General features: G+C 36.5%; 1 protein-coding gene across 1 annotated transcript; it reads left to right on the top strand.

Moving 5' to 3' along the window:
* Nucleotides 1-307: 307 nt before the first annotated feature.
* LOC139939408 (galactosylceramide sulfotransferase-like) lies at nucleotides 308-11294 on the top strand. The gene is made up of 2 exons (XM_071935257.1): nucleotides 308-833; nucleotides 3937-11294. The coding sequence occupies exons 1-2, from the start codon at nucleotides 706-708 to the stop codon at nucleotides 5225-5227; spliced, it is 1419 nt and encodes a 472-aa protein (XP_071791358.1). The 5' UTR covers nucleotides 308-705; the 3' UTR covers nucleotides 5228-11294.
* The last annotated feature ends 3190 nt before the right edge of the window (nucleotides 11295-14484 follow it).

The following is a 14484-nucleotide window of genomic DNA, read 5'->3' as shown; positions in this document are numbered from 1 at the left end:
ACCACACAGGAAACTGACTAAGTAAAGTTTTGTTATATTGTTATTGAACATAATAATAAAAGAGATTTAAGTTATGTTATTTGTAGGCACCATTGATTTATTTTAAAGAGATCAATGGCAGGCATAAACGAAATGGCCAGCATGCCAATATCAAATCAAGATTGACATTTTTTGTTATGGAACAATAAACAGCCGTAACAAATTGTAGTGGCCAAAGACACAACTCTGGTACCCCGCTCCAGCTATTATCAGTAGTGAAAGTAGTTCACAGAATATAAGGAACCAGTGAAAATAAAGAAACGAAAAAGGATGACAGACAGCTAGCGGGAGACGGAACTAGTGCTGTGTTTTCGTGTTTTTCCCATCAATATTCAATGAAGAATATCGCATAGAAATATTGTCAGCACTTTTGACATGATTTCCGACCTCTTCATAAAGTCTACAGTCTCAGCCTGACTGGACGAATCATGCGGAACTAAGCCAAACACAGACACAAAGGTCTGCAGAGACTCCGAGAATCAGAGAGAGGGGCGACTGTGACCGAAAAGGGGGAAAGCCGTTGAAAACGAGGTGTAGGCCCGGGTGGAACTAGGGCAAACCTCGGTGGTGTTCCAACGTGTTTCTCGCGCGTCCAGGTGAAGCCTTTTGGATTTCCTGTATGCTGGCCCCTAAACCTTGAGTTTATTTAGGGGCCGAGACAACATCATGAGGACTAGGGCGAGATATGTTTTGCTTGTTGTCTGCGCTGTGGGAGTTACTGCGTTGCTTTACCTGCACCTGAGCAGTAAAGATGGACACCACGGGGTGGATCAAGAGTTCGATAAATGGAACAGGTAATTATATAGCTTAACACAAACAATGGAAAACACACTTTGTTTATAAAAAGTTATGAAATGACTGTAACTTGTGCATACTTTTTATGAATCTACTTAATCTAACATTCAACCCAGTTTTAAACATTATTAAACAGTAACACATTTTATTTTTATTTTTTTATTATTTTTTTTTCATTTACAGAGGCTTGCCATGTTTACTATCTAAGTTGTAGTTTATGCCATTTGAACTATAAATTAAAACAAGTGTTTTTTATAGATTTTAAAACCCAAATCATATAATAAAAAATGTACCCAGTCAGTTTCCTTTTAAGTTTTATGATGGTTTATTATGAGATCTGAAAACCAGTGGGTTCAAAATCTACTTACTGTCACACCATAATCTTTGATGATGTTTAATCATTTAAATTGTTCACACGTAACTTGAGTGATTACCGTTAAAGATTATAATAACATATGAAACCACCCAACTGTGCGAAAAGTTACAGATCACTTCACTCACTAGTCAAGGTGTCTTTAATGTCTGACGATCTGTTCCAACAGATGACCTGTGTTACCAATTGACCTACCCTGACCTTTTAAGCAATTTTGGCAATCTAAACTGCCCTTGCATTGACCTTAGTGACTGTTTTGTTAGCATTCTGCCTAATGCAACCAAACTTTTCTCCTTTCTTGTCCGGTCTTCAGTCTAATTGTAATGGTTTTGTTTCTGAACTGTCTGTGACAGATTTGTTAGTAAACTTGCAGTTGTTTTCAATGGTTTGCCATGTATAAACTAACATTGACATACCTTGTAGTGCATTGGTCTACAACTCAACTGTCCACGTATATGTGGTTTTTAAAAATTTAAATTTTTGAAAACCAGTAAGGTCAACAAATTCATCAGGGAAAATTATGAACACTTAGTTAAATGTTCAACATCACTGAGAAAGTTGAGGGTAAATGTTTAAGCCCGTATCTCAGTTCGGCTTGAGTCCGTCTTATATTGCAAATCTCCTTGTACCTTATGCCCCCTCTCGCACTCTTCGTTCTTCTGCTAAGTCCCTTTTAACTATTCCTAGAACTTCCTCATCATATGGCGATCGTGCCTTTTCCGCTTGTGCTCCTAAACTTTGGAACGCTTTACCTAATAACATCAGGCGCTGTAGTTCTCTTCCATTGTTTAAAAACTTGCTTAAGACTCATTTATTTAAATCCTCTTACACTTAGCTCATTACATGTCTTGACAGTAGATTATTCATTGTATAATTTTGTATTATGTTCTACATTTCTTTTTTGTTGTATGTATTGTTTTTTTTGTTCTGCGCCTCGGAATAGGGTCTTGTACACTAGATAGATGGCGCATTATAAATGCATTATTATTATTATTATTATTATTATTATTATTATTATTATTATTATTATTATTATTATTATTATTATTATTATTATTATTATTATTATTATTATTATTATTATTATTATTATTATTATTATTATTATTATTATTATTATTATTATTATTATTATTATTATTATTATTATTATTATTATTATTATTATTATTAATTACAGTACAGAGAGGCCATAGAGCCCATGACCTCTATAACCCCTGGTCTTGGCCTTAGCCTTTTAGTGACCTTCAAAAGTTTCCCATAGATTTTAAGGTTTTCCAATAGAGGTGCCTTAAATTCCCAAATGAAAATGACCTTGTCCCTCTCAAAGATGAAATTCCGGGCCAGTGTCTAACCCAACTGTCTAGCAATTCTAACTGGCCCTGCATTGACACTATGTTAGGTAATGGCCTATCTTCACTATAATTTGTTCAGCATGCTGCCTTATGCAAGAAATTGTTAATTATTTTTAACTCGCTATGATATAAATAAGGCCAATCAAATTAAGTGTTTGAGATTTGTCTGGGATTAAACTTATTTTAACACATAATCCTTGAATCAGTGAACATTTTAAGGCAGATTTTATACCTGTTTTATGTGTTCGATCCTGCATGAAACAGTCTCAATTTTGTGAATATCTTTGGTAAAAAGTAATACCAGCTGTTCAGTCACTTGAAGAGAGAATAGATTTTGAGGTTCAGAAGGAAATACATGTAGCAGTAGCAGGTTGATTTTTTCCCCTAGAATTTAATTTAAAAAACATTTCCGATACTGTTTTCCTCGCAAATATCTTACTGTTCCAGTTTCGGTGTAGTGCAAGTTGACTTGTTTACACTGATACAAATACACTTTATTTACTTTTGCTTCATCTAAAGTATTGTTCAAATGTTTAGTTTCTTTTTGATGTTTACTTAAATTATACAAATGACAAAAAGCCATGCCTGTCAGCTGTTCCAATTGAAATTGACTTCTTTGTTCTTAGGTTTTATCTTTCTTCTGTAAACACTTTACAAAAGACAACAGATGTACACTGTAAGAGACATTATTTGATATTTTGCCAGCTGTGCTCCACAGACATTACATATTGTTGCCCTTTTCAAATAATCTTTATTTACTTCATAGTAAAGTATCGTTCAAATTTTAAGTGTCTCTTTGATGTTTACTTAAATACAAATGACAAAAAGCCATGCATATCAACTATCAGCAGTTATTTATTGTTCTTCTGTAAAATACTAAAATACAAAAGATGGCAGATACTTTACGAAAGATGGCAGATCATACGAGACACATTATTTGATATTTTGTCAGCTGTGCTCAACACAGCTCTGTTGCTCTTTTCAAACAATTTATGTATTTAGTTTATAAATTGATTTCACACATTTATTTGTTTGCCTTTGAGAAGTTGACTGACATACATATGTAATTAATATGAGAATGTCATGGTTGTCATGAAACTCAGTCTTTTGTTCTTATAGCCATACAATCTGGGTACAGGTCTGAAAATAACCCTCAGGCACTTAAGGCAATGCCGTGGTGCCCTTTGTTTTTGCTGCGGGGCTCAGTGCAAAGTTCAGTACAAATTACCATTTTTACCTCATAGAAGTGCCCTTTACCAAAAAGAATTGCTGCACATGCCCTTTCAAGAATGAAAGGCTTTTCGGTAGCAGATTATTTTTCTCTGTTTGGTTCCCTTTTCATCTGTGTTACTCTTATCTCTTTTTCTCCCTCAGACAACGGCACCAGCTTCTCATTCAACCATTTGATGATAGACATCCCAAGGACACTCTCTTCAACCCGGACAAATTGCCTCAACCCATTAACTTTGCACCATTTCCGGGGGCCGGAAACAAGGAGGAAAGGGGCAGGAGAGAGCACACTTGGAGAGGAACTGGAGAAGAGGTGAAGACGTTTGAGGAGGCCTATAGCAATGCGCAACATCTACAAGAAAAAAGAAAACAACTGCTGAAGATTGATCGCTCCACGTGTAAACCACTGCACAATATCACCTTTCTCAAGGTGCACAAGACTGGCAGCAGCACCTTGCAGAATATCTTCCTGCGATTCGGACAACGCCACAAGTTGAACTTTGTGTTGCCGCCCTACGGTCATCACCTCGGCTTCCCAGAGTTCTTCAGCCATCTCCACATGCTACCTGTGGACAGCGGCTTGTACAATATATTCTGTCACCATTCCCGCTTTAGTAAGGTCATCCCGGAAATTATGCCGCCGAATTCGGTCTATATCAGCATCCTGCGTGACCCAGTCCACGTCTTTGAGAGTGCTTTCACCTATTTTAAAATAGACTACCGCCTTAAAATGACTGACGATAAAGATGCTATGAGCAAATTTCTTGAAAATCCGAGCATATTTTACATCAATGCACCCAGCGTGGTGCACATGCGGAATAACATGCTGTATGACTTTGGAGTGCCAAGCACCAAATATGATGACATGGGCTACATAACGGGAGCAATTGACAAAATTGATCAGCAGTTCTCGTTAATTTTAATTGCAGAATATTTTGAGGAGTCATTAATTCTGCTCCGCGACGTACTTTGCTGGCGAACGGAAGACATGGTTGTGTTTAAGATGAACTCTCGCAATCAAACATCAGTAGACTCATTAAAGACGGGCGTTCAGGAAAAGATTCGCTCGTGGAACGCGGGCGACGTGATGTTGTACGATCATTTTAACAAAACACTGTGGCGTAAGATCGAGGAGTATGGCCGGGACAAAATGGCCAAGGAAGTTAAAGAACTTCAAGCCCTAACAGATCATTACCACAGACTCTGTATCCAGACAGACTCGGCAGACAGGAAGGAGGGGGAATTTGACCTCTGGCAACCGCCTGGGGTCAAGATCAATAACTTCGTTCTGAAGGAATCAGCGCGGGATAACCCAGTTTGTGAGAACATGGTGAGACCCGAGATTGTTTACACCCACGAGCTGAGACGTGCACAGTTTCCAAAGATCCCATTTCGGAAAACAAAGCGAAGCACAAGAAGGCGGAAAGCGCTCTAGATGCAATTCTGTACAATTTTTTCATTTCATATGGGCTTGTGCTGATATCAAAAGTTACCATTGCAGGCCTGTATGCTTCGTTTTTGAAAGGGCAAGGGCACCAAGGCATTGCTCCTTGGTAAAGGGCTTCCTATGGGGAAATATATATATAAAGGGCTTCCTATGGGGAGGCAATCTTCTTCGTTGCCGCTGTGAAGTATCTGCCAATATGGCAATACTCGGTAATATTTTCCGTCCGGGCTAGCTTAACTTTATAGATTTATCATCAACCATTAGATGGGCCCGCTCCATGGATTCATAAACTAGAGACCCATCAATAAAAATGCTTGTTAGATTATTAATACATAAACTTGTCTTTACTTATAATATATTTCAACTATATTACGAAAAATAGGTTATTTGACTCAGTGGCTCCCATGGATGCTGCTTTGTTTGTGATCGAAGGTATTTTATTTTGTTATTTGAAAGACTCTGCTAGGGTCGGTAATGTCAGGCCACTAACTTATATTTTGGCACACCTGTTCTTAGGCTTTATTTTTTTTCTTAATCAGCGAATACCGAAAGTTGTGCTTTTATGAGACCCTCTTATTGTAACATAGGAAAAGGAATGCTTTCTTGTTAGTCAAGAAGAGAAAGTACTTTTTCTTCATAAAGTAAACCAAATATATTAAGGAGTAACTTGTACATGTACCTTGTCTTTGAGTGGGGATATGTAGATTTTAACAGTCACCTTTTTTTTATTAAAATTGTCAAAGGTCATGTTGCGTTTGTCATCCATTCTAACCTGGAAAACAACCTACTGTACATAGGCTATAGATGGCCTGATAGTGGTATAATGTAGAAATTTCTTACTTGAAGTCAAAGTGTAAAGTCACCTTGCATCCTTGTGGGGAAAGCAGTCATTTTTGTTGACGCACAACTCTGCAATACTGCATGCTGCTGCAGGAGTTTGATCAAATTGTTGCGTGTTTTGTCGGTAATCCACTTGGCTGTGTAATCTTATATCGTTGGGTCAAAGTGTTTGTTGTGAAACTTTATTCTCAGCAGGCAACATATTTTATATAAAAAAAGGTATCATCATCGAAATTCGTCCTGTGTTAAAAACATTTCATTTGTCACAACGAAAATATAGGTTTTGGAATCATAATGTACATGGTGTACGTAGCTAATTTTTGATCAATTACTAATTAGCCAAGTGAAGCTCTGAAAATGTGGCTTACCCTGAACATATTACTGCGAAAGCACTGCTGATGCTTTTTTTTTCTTTTCTAAATACTGTGTAGCAAATGTTTGCTAATTAGTGTATCCTGATTAGCGTTAACAGCTCTGTCAAGTTTGATGTAGTTGCATTGTAGTTTCAACCTTAAAGGCAGTGGACACTATTGGTAATTACTCAAAATGGTTATTAGCATAAAACGTTACATGGTAATGAGTAATGTGAAGAGGTTGATAGTAAAAAGCATGGTGAGAAATGGCTCCCTCTGAGGTAACTTAGTTTTCGAGAAAGAAGTAGTTTAGCACAAATTTGATTTCGAGACCTCAGATTTAGAACTTGAGGTCTCAAAATCAAGCATCTGAAAGCACACAACTTCCTGTGACAGGGGTGTTTTTTGTTTCATTATTATCTCACAACTTTGATGACCAATATTGAGCTCAAACTTTCACAGGTTTGTTATTTTATGCATCGTTGAGTTACACCAAGTGAGAAGACAGTCTTTGACAATTACCAATAGTGTCCAGTGTCTTTAAAGAGAAGGTAATCTGTTTTGGAATCACTCCTCAAATTATTGGCAATAAAAACTTACTTGGTTAGAAGTACAGCAGCTTTCGATTGTATTAAGCGATTTGAGAATCATTTCACTTTAAAGAAATGTGGTCTTGCATAAGTTGTTATCCACAAACTTTGGTTTTGAGAAACATTACTGTCAGAAACATTTCTCAGATTGTGTACCCCAATTACAGATTATGATTCTTGCGTGGACAAAATTTCTTTATACTTTCAGGGCTATCTAAAAAATTTAACCACTTTTTAAAATGAAATTTTCACAGGATAGTTTTATTGTACGTTATCTGCATTGTTTAAAGATTGAAACAATGAAATCGTCCCCAAAACCAAAGGTATAGGGCCCTACTTTAACTCTCATACACTTCCAGGTTTCTCAGCTATAATTTTGTTGTATGTACATGTGTGTACTCTACTAACCTGTGCATACCTTTTCTCAACACAAACGTAAAAAGAGGTTAGTTAAGTTTGGGGAGGTGAGAGGTTATAGCAAACTGATTGGGACCTGTGACCTAATGACCATGAAGTTAAACATAGAAGCAGCTGCAATGTCATGTACAGTTTGTATTTGAAAACCAGATCATGTTTTATAAGCAAAAACTGAATGTTTATTGAAAATCATACACAAATGCTGTGAATGAGTTCAGATTTTACAGTGTTTTTTTTTAACAATGTATTACATAAGATCTACTTTGTCCTTATGAACAATTGTTCAGCGCCCAGGAGCATGTTTACATGGATAGGCGCTATATAAATTTCCATTATTATTATTATTATTATTAGTTAACCCTAATGTTCCCACCGTCTTCAAAATGATTGCAAATATTTTGAAAGTAATCAGGGATCTAGACATTTAGCTCATTTGTGTCTCTGAGTTTTCCACAGGTTGTGAAAATTGTTCAGGTTGCTCAAGCCCTGGGAGAAAGTACCCTTATGTCTCGTGCATTTTCAAGTTGCCATTTGTGATTTCCCAGTGGAGGTGGCCTCTTTCTCAGGAACAGTCAAATTGCTTTCCCAAGGATGGAAGTACACACCTGTCTGTTTCCCATACCCAATATGAGACAGATATCCATGTATTATACAGTTCATGCATGTTAAAGGGCATCTGAAAGCACAAAAAAGTATGCAACAAGGTTTTTTTTTCTGTCATTGTTCTCTTGCAAACTCAATGACCAATTGAGCCAGAAAATTTACAGGTTTGTTTTTTATGCATTTTGGGATACACCCAGTGAGAATACTTGTCTTTGACGGTTACCAAACGTGTCAAGTGCCTTTAAGTGTTTGAACAAAGTATGCCTGTCTGTGAATGGACTTACTTATCAACAGTTGACCTACAGCACTTGATGCTGCATTGCAAATGTCTAAATGTCTAAAGCTCTCTCTTTCCAACATGTCCCTGACATAAAAATAATGGTTTCTTGTCATCAATCCTTCAATTTCTGTAATGGATCTTTTCCCTTCCTTTCCCAAGCGGCTGTAATTAAGTAAAGGAACACAAAGCTATTTATAGATTGGTTATTTATATATTTGCTTAATGTTATCTTCTTTATTGTATGTACACATTGGCATGTATCGTATAAAAGCCACAAAATATGCAGTGCATGTGAATTTTGAGCATGCAAGAAGTTATGCGTTGTATATTGTAACGGTCGGCTCTCATTATAACAAGGTCGCTATATGTATAGGACTAGCCGAATTACCTTTTTAATAATGGGAAATCAGACTCAGGACTTCTGAATGTACCCTGTTATTTAAGCAGAACCTCTTTATACAGTGCTCTTTATATCAAAGCTTGTCTGCTGTAAAGATAAATTTACAATGTGTTTACCATGCACTGTAAGCCACTATCCACAATCACTTTTGTACTTTAATGTCTCAATTAACACTACGATTTTTAAAATTTTTAAAAAGAGAAGTGGAAACCACTATTAGTTTTCTTAAATGGTTTGGTAGATTGTATTTTTCTGAAAGATTACATTCATTCCAATGCCTTGAATTTCATGAAGGGTATCAAAACCTTTAATGTTTTTTCACTTAACGATTCACTGTTTGGTTCCAGTAAAATGATTTTACCAATGAAGTTGGGATTGTTGGAATCATGTGCAACCTTTACTGAGAGCTGACAGAAAGTATTCCTTAATTTTTTCACTTAACTGTTTTGCTATCATTTTTCCATTGTTTTCTTCTTCCAAATCTGTATTTCATTTTGCACAATTTTATGATATAATTCAGAGAAGTAGTAAACATAGATCTAATTTAATTTTGTACATCAGCTCACAGTGTGCTTGTTAAGTACTGTAAACAAAATACAATAGGTTTTTGTCTCAGGAATTCTAACATGGTTTTAGTGAGTAAGCGTACATGTACATGGATAGACTGTTATTGAAATGTAGCCTTATGTCTTGTACAGTGTATAGACTAGAGAAATTTGTTTATGGTGTTGGTTGTGTTTGTAAACCAACTTATGTTTATTGTAAGGTTAAATACGTGTGTCAATCTCTACTCAGTGGTGCAGATTGTATTGAATAAAATTAACATCTTTACCTACAGAGTGATGTCTGGTATGGATTTAAGTATTTGGCTTTTATGTTTTGATGACAACCAAAGAAATGGAAACATTGTACGTATCCGACCACCAATTTTTCACTCATTGTTTACCAAAAGCAATATCTCATTTGATTGAATAACATATTTAGATCTCAATGAATGAAAATGTTGTTTCAGGATACAGGAACTTGTCCATGATATGAAATAATTGTGAAATATATTTCAACGTGCACACCTTTTGAGTATAGGAAACTCCAAAGTTGTCAACATTCCCACAATTCTAGCAAGAGTATGAAGGGTGGGAATGGGTTGGAAGCTGTAAAAGGTGTGTACAATGTTCGATTGTAAGTAACATGCATCAATGTCAAAAGAAATATTCGAACAACTACTTTGGGGGAGGGGGGGGATTCCTTAAAAGAAGAACTCTGTATAGACGTGGACAATTTTTTAGAGAGCATATAAACACAGAATGAAACAATTCACTGTATATAGAGCAAAATAGCTTGTATTGCTTGAGGAGTGGAATTAATTTGGAAGTCCACCCAGGGTCTGGTTCCTGGAAAAGGAAGGTACACCATGAGTAATATCCTTGGCTTTCAAGTATCTGAACTACATTCTTTAGGTACTGTAATTTTGTTGAAGACTTACTTTACAAGTATGGTTTTCAAAAGTGCCAACAGCGAAGTGATTCAATGGCAATAACTTTAAAGGGATACATTGCCTTCTAATTCAGCGTGTTGGGCTGTAAATGGAATAGATGGCTGCACAATCAGTGATTGGCTATGAAATACTACAGTATTGTTCCCTGCGGACTGTGAGTGAAAGGGGGGAAAAAAAATTGTTTCCCTTATTTTTATAGTGATTGACACAAGGTACTTTTTTGCGATGAAACTTATAAAATTTCATGGAATATTTCTGCTTTCTATAGTATTGATCATGGACTGTCATGAAGAAAGGTTGTATATAAGCACAATGTGGAAGTCAATGCAATGTCCATTGAATTGGAAAGTACAGTCGTTTTCAAATGTCAAACTGTGCAGTAGGAAAGTGAAATAATATATCCTGTAGGGTATGAGTCATTTCAGGTGTACAATGTACTCTTGGATTGTATTCATATTGCAAGAGTTTTCATTATCCTTTTGCAAGTGCCCTTTGCAAACTTAAAAAGGCCTTGCCCTTTCCAAGATGAAATGTCAGGCCTGCAATTGAGCCAAATTTTGTGCAGCTTTTTTTATGCATAGCTTATTGGGATAAACCAAGTGAAAATACTTGTCTTTGACAGCTCAGTGCCGTTAACTATTCTATGTGAAAGTAGATGGCTTGCATTTGAGTGTAATTGAAGCATTTATTCCGGGTGCAATGTTTCCACCACTGCTGGGATTACTTCCCTCTCATCGCCAGGCAATCTTTGGGTTCTAGTAATTTAGACATCAGTACCAGAATTTGAAAGGTCAGTGGTTCGAATCCACCCTGTTGAAAGCACCTAGTGTTTAGTGCTTATAATCTGTCTGTGCTTTAATACTATAGAGACCAAAGGGAAGAAGTTGAAATAATAATCTCCACAAAGGAATTCTAAAGACTGGGTGCTCCACAAGGAATTGTATGTACAATGTATACTGGAGGATGTTTAGTATTATGTACAGGGATACAGGAAAGAACCAAATATTCCCAACAGGGATGTAAAAATGGAATGTGTGTATGGCAAAGTCGTCAAATTTAGCCTTATTTCACTGTTCAGAAAGGAACAACTTGCTGTTAATAATAAAATCTTGAGACTACAAGGCAAGTCCAAAGTTTTAATTGGATTCATTAAATTGTGGGCTCCATTTCATAGAGCTGCCTCAATTGTGCTTAACCAAATTAAGCAGGAAACCAGTCAAATGGTACACTTGACATTGTATTTTGGCTGGTAACCTTATTCTGGTAAGCATTACTTTGTTATGTTTAGCTACTTTTTTTGCTTTTAAGCAACTTAATGAAAATGGTATTGGGTCTTTGCACCTCTGTGACAGGTTGCTTTAACATTTGCTTTCTTTACTGCTTATGATACACCTAGATACCTGTTCATGTATTTTGTGCCATCATAAATTAGCATTTGAGAAAGACTCTGCTAGGGTCGAGATGACAGGCCATTAACTGCTTTTTGCATTTATACCATAGGTCCTTTTGGTTGGTAAGCAGTTTGCAACAACTAATACCCTTTTCTGTCTTAAATAACATGACAACCGATGAGAGATCTGTCTGCTCCAATTGCCATCAAAGCAATATATTCTATAAATACATCCACAGTATGATTAAATTTCAATTGCTATCAATTCCTCAAGCCTGCCTCTGCCTCACTTTTGATTAATAAAAGCATTTTATTTGTGATGTCTGGTACTGCATGTGCTAATAGGTTTTTCATTCATGTTGATTGCACAGGGATTGACAAAGGGCAGAAATTCATGCATTCTTAATGGAAGTGGAGTGAGTACCATGGAAAAGTGGCCAGTTGTTGTCATGATTGGCATTATATATGAGGCTGAGCATCCTAGTTTAAAAAGGGGTGGCACATGAATGGTTTTTAGATTTCAAACTTCTTTAATTTGAAGAAGCATTATTATCCAACTTAACAACATTTTTGTTGGGGTGGGCTTTAAAAGTAGTGATATTAGGGAATTTTTATATGTCAGAAAGTGGGATTCAAATAAGAGATTAGAGGGCTTTAAACCTTTCCGATATTTTTCGTTTTAGGGAGTATGAATGGAGTGGTTGTAAATACTAGATGGGTATCACCTTAATTTTTCTATAGAAACTAAAATTTTACTTTGGGATAATATACTGTTCCATCAGAATTATTACAATTTGTTTTTGGTTCAATTTCATTATTCATACTTTATTGTGCATCATAGAACCTGAGTGACTGCACATACTCACTACACACACGTCATCACTTGCTTTTCATGACACTTTGGTTCCAACAAAACTCACATTAAAGGCAGTGGACACTATTGGTAATTACTCAAAATAATTATTAGCAGTGGCGTAACCAGAGGGGGGCGGGGGGCCGGCACCCCCCCCCCCCCACGCTCAGAACCCTTTTTTTTGCTGAGATCATTTAAAATAACCCTTTTAAAAAAAAAAAATTAACAAAAATGTGCATAAAAAAAAAGATGTGTCCTGTAAAAAGGAAGTGGGCGGGGACGCTAAACATTTCTATTCTATTTTTACTTTGCCTAATATTATTATGTCTATTTGAGAATGTCGTGTACAACTCTAAATTGGTACTTGGTGACCACAGTTGGTAATTTAATCCTTTTATACAGTCAAAAAGTTTTATCTTAATTATACAAAATGACATGTTCTCTAAGATTTTGTTGTTTTCGCAATCTTTTGTTACCTGCTGACTATAGACTATTTTAGAACTGCATTGGTGTGTATCAACTATAATTATATCAGTTAACACATTTAATAATAATCTTGCACTTCTTTGGCCCCCCAAATTTAATCTTTGCCCCCACTTGCCCCACCAAATGAAAATGTCTAGTTACGCCACTGATTATTAGCATAAAACCTTTCTTGGTGACGAGTAATGTGGAGAGGTTGATGGTAAAAAAAACATTGTGAGAAACGGCTACCTCTGAAGTGCCATAGTTTTTGAACAAGAAGTAATTTTCCACGAATTTGATTTCGAACTTGAGGTCTCGAAATCAACCATCTAAACGCACACAACTTCATATGACAAGGGTGTTTTTTTCTTTCATTATTATCTCGCAATTTCGATGACCGATTGAGCTCAAATTTGCACAGGTTAGTTATTTTATGCATATGTTGAGATACACCAACTGTGAAGGCTAGTCTTTGACAATTACCAATAGTGTCCACTGCCTTTAAGGATTTGTGTACACAGACTTAAGGAACAGCCCTTAGTGTACATAAAGATGGGGTTTTACTCGAGTGTAAAGGTGCTCTATGGTAACATCACAAATAAGATGCATTCATAGAGAAAGCAGCAAACATTGCTCAGAAAGTTTTTGCTAAGCAAAAACAAAGAAGCAAGATCATACCAGTCATAAATTGTATGAGGATTGCTATTTTGGATATTCTGATAAGCATGCTATTATAATGCTTAGTTACTTTTGTGCTCAGTAAGCATCTCTCTGTGAAACTGCATGGGCCCTGCTGGCTGACCTTCAAGTTTCTGGTAAGTTTATTCAGTGTCTCCATAGGGGCACCTTTAAGCTGTGCACAATTTTACAGAGCTACTGAAGTAGAAAATATTGCCCAACAATTATTTTTATGTTTAGCAGGAATAATAATTGAATAATTAATGGTTGTCTTGATTAGATACATTTTCTGTTTCATTTTTGACTGGATGGAGTCTCGAGCCGGATTGGTTACTCTTTTTCTTTTCAACTTTTTATGGATTTTATTTTAGATGCATGACTATTTTTGAAGGTTTTTCGTTATTACACAGCATCATCAGTCAAAATTCGTTCAGACAGAAAAAAATCTTTACATTTTCGGCGGAAATCGGGAAATGCAAGTACGAGAAGCCTCATGAAACTCCTAGCCCACCAATAATAGGATGTGCAAAATGTCACGAGAGGGCAGCACTTTAGTGCTCGGCAATCTCAGGCCCTTTTCGAAACGACTGGATTTGGCTTTAGATTTGGCTCAGGCTAGCTTGGCCCCGCCGGTTGTTTGGCAATATTATTACGCGTGCTTTGGGTACGCGCCCAGGGCTTCATACGAGAAAACGGAGCCTCAAGCCGAATCCAAAGCCGAAGCCGTCGTTTCCAGGCCTGGTCGTTTCGAAAAGGGCCCAACAGTTCTGATTCAAAAGTACTCAACAAAATATTGTTCTGGGGGAAAAAAAATACTATTCTTTATCCCCGATGCAAATTTAGCAAAAAGTCCCTTAGCCGCTTATCTTGAAAATCTATCA

This window comes from Asterias amurensis, chromosome 7 (assembly GCF_032118995.1).
Source record: "Asterias amurensis chromosome 7, ASM3211899v1".
In the NCBI taxonomy this organism is placed as follows: domain Eukaryota; kingdom Metazoa; phylum Echinodermata; class Asteroidea; order Forcipulatida; family Asteriidae; genus Asterias; species Asterias amurensis.
The sequence above is the reverse complement of the archived record's forward strand: the minus strand, read 5'-3'. Positions and strand labels throughout refer to the sequence as shown.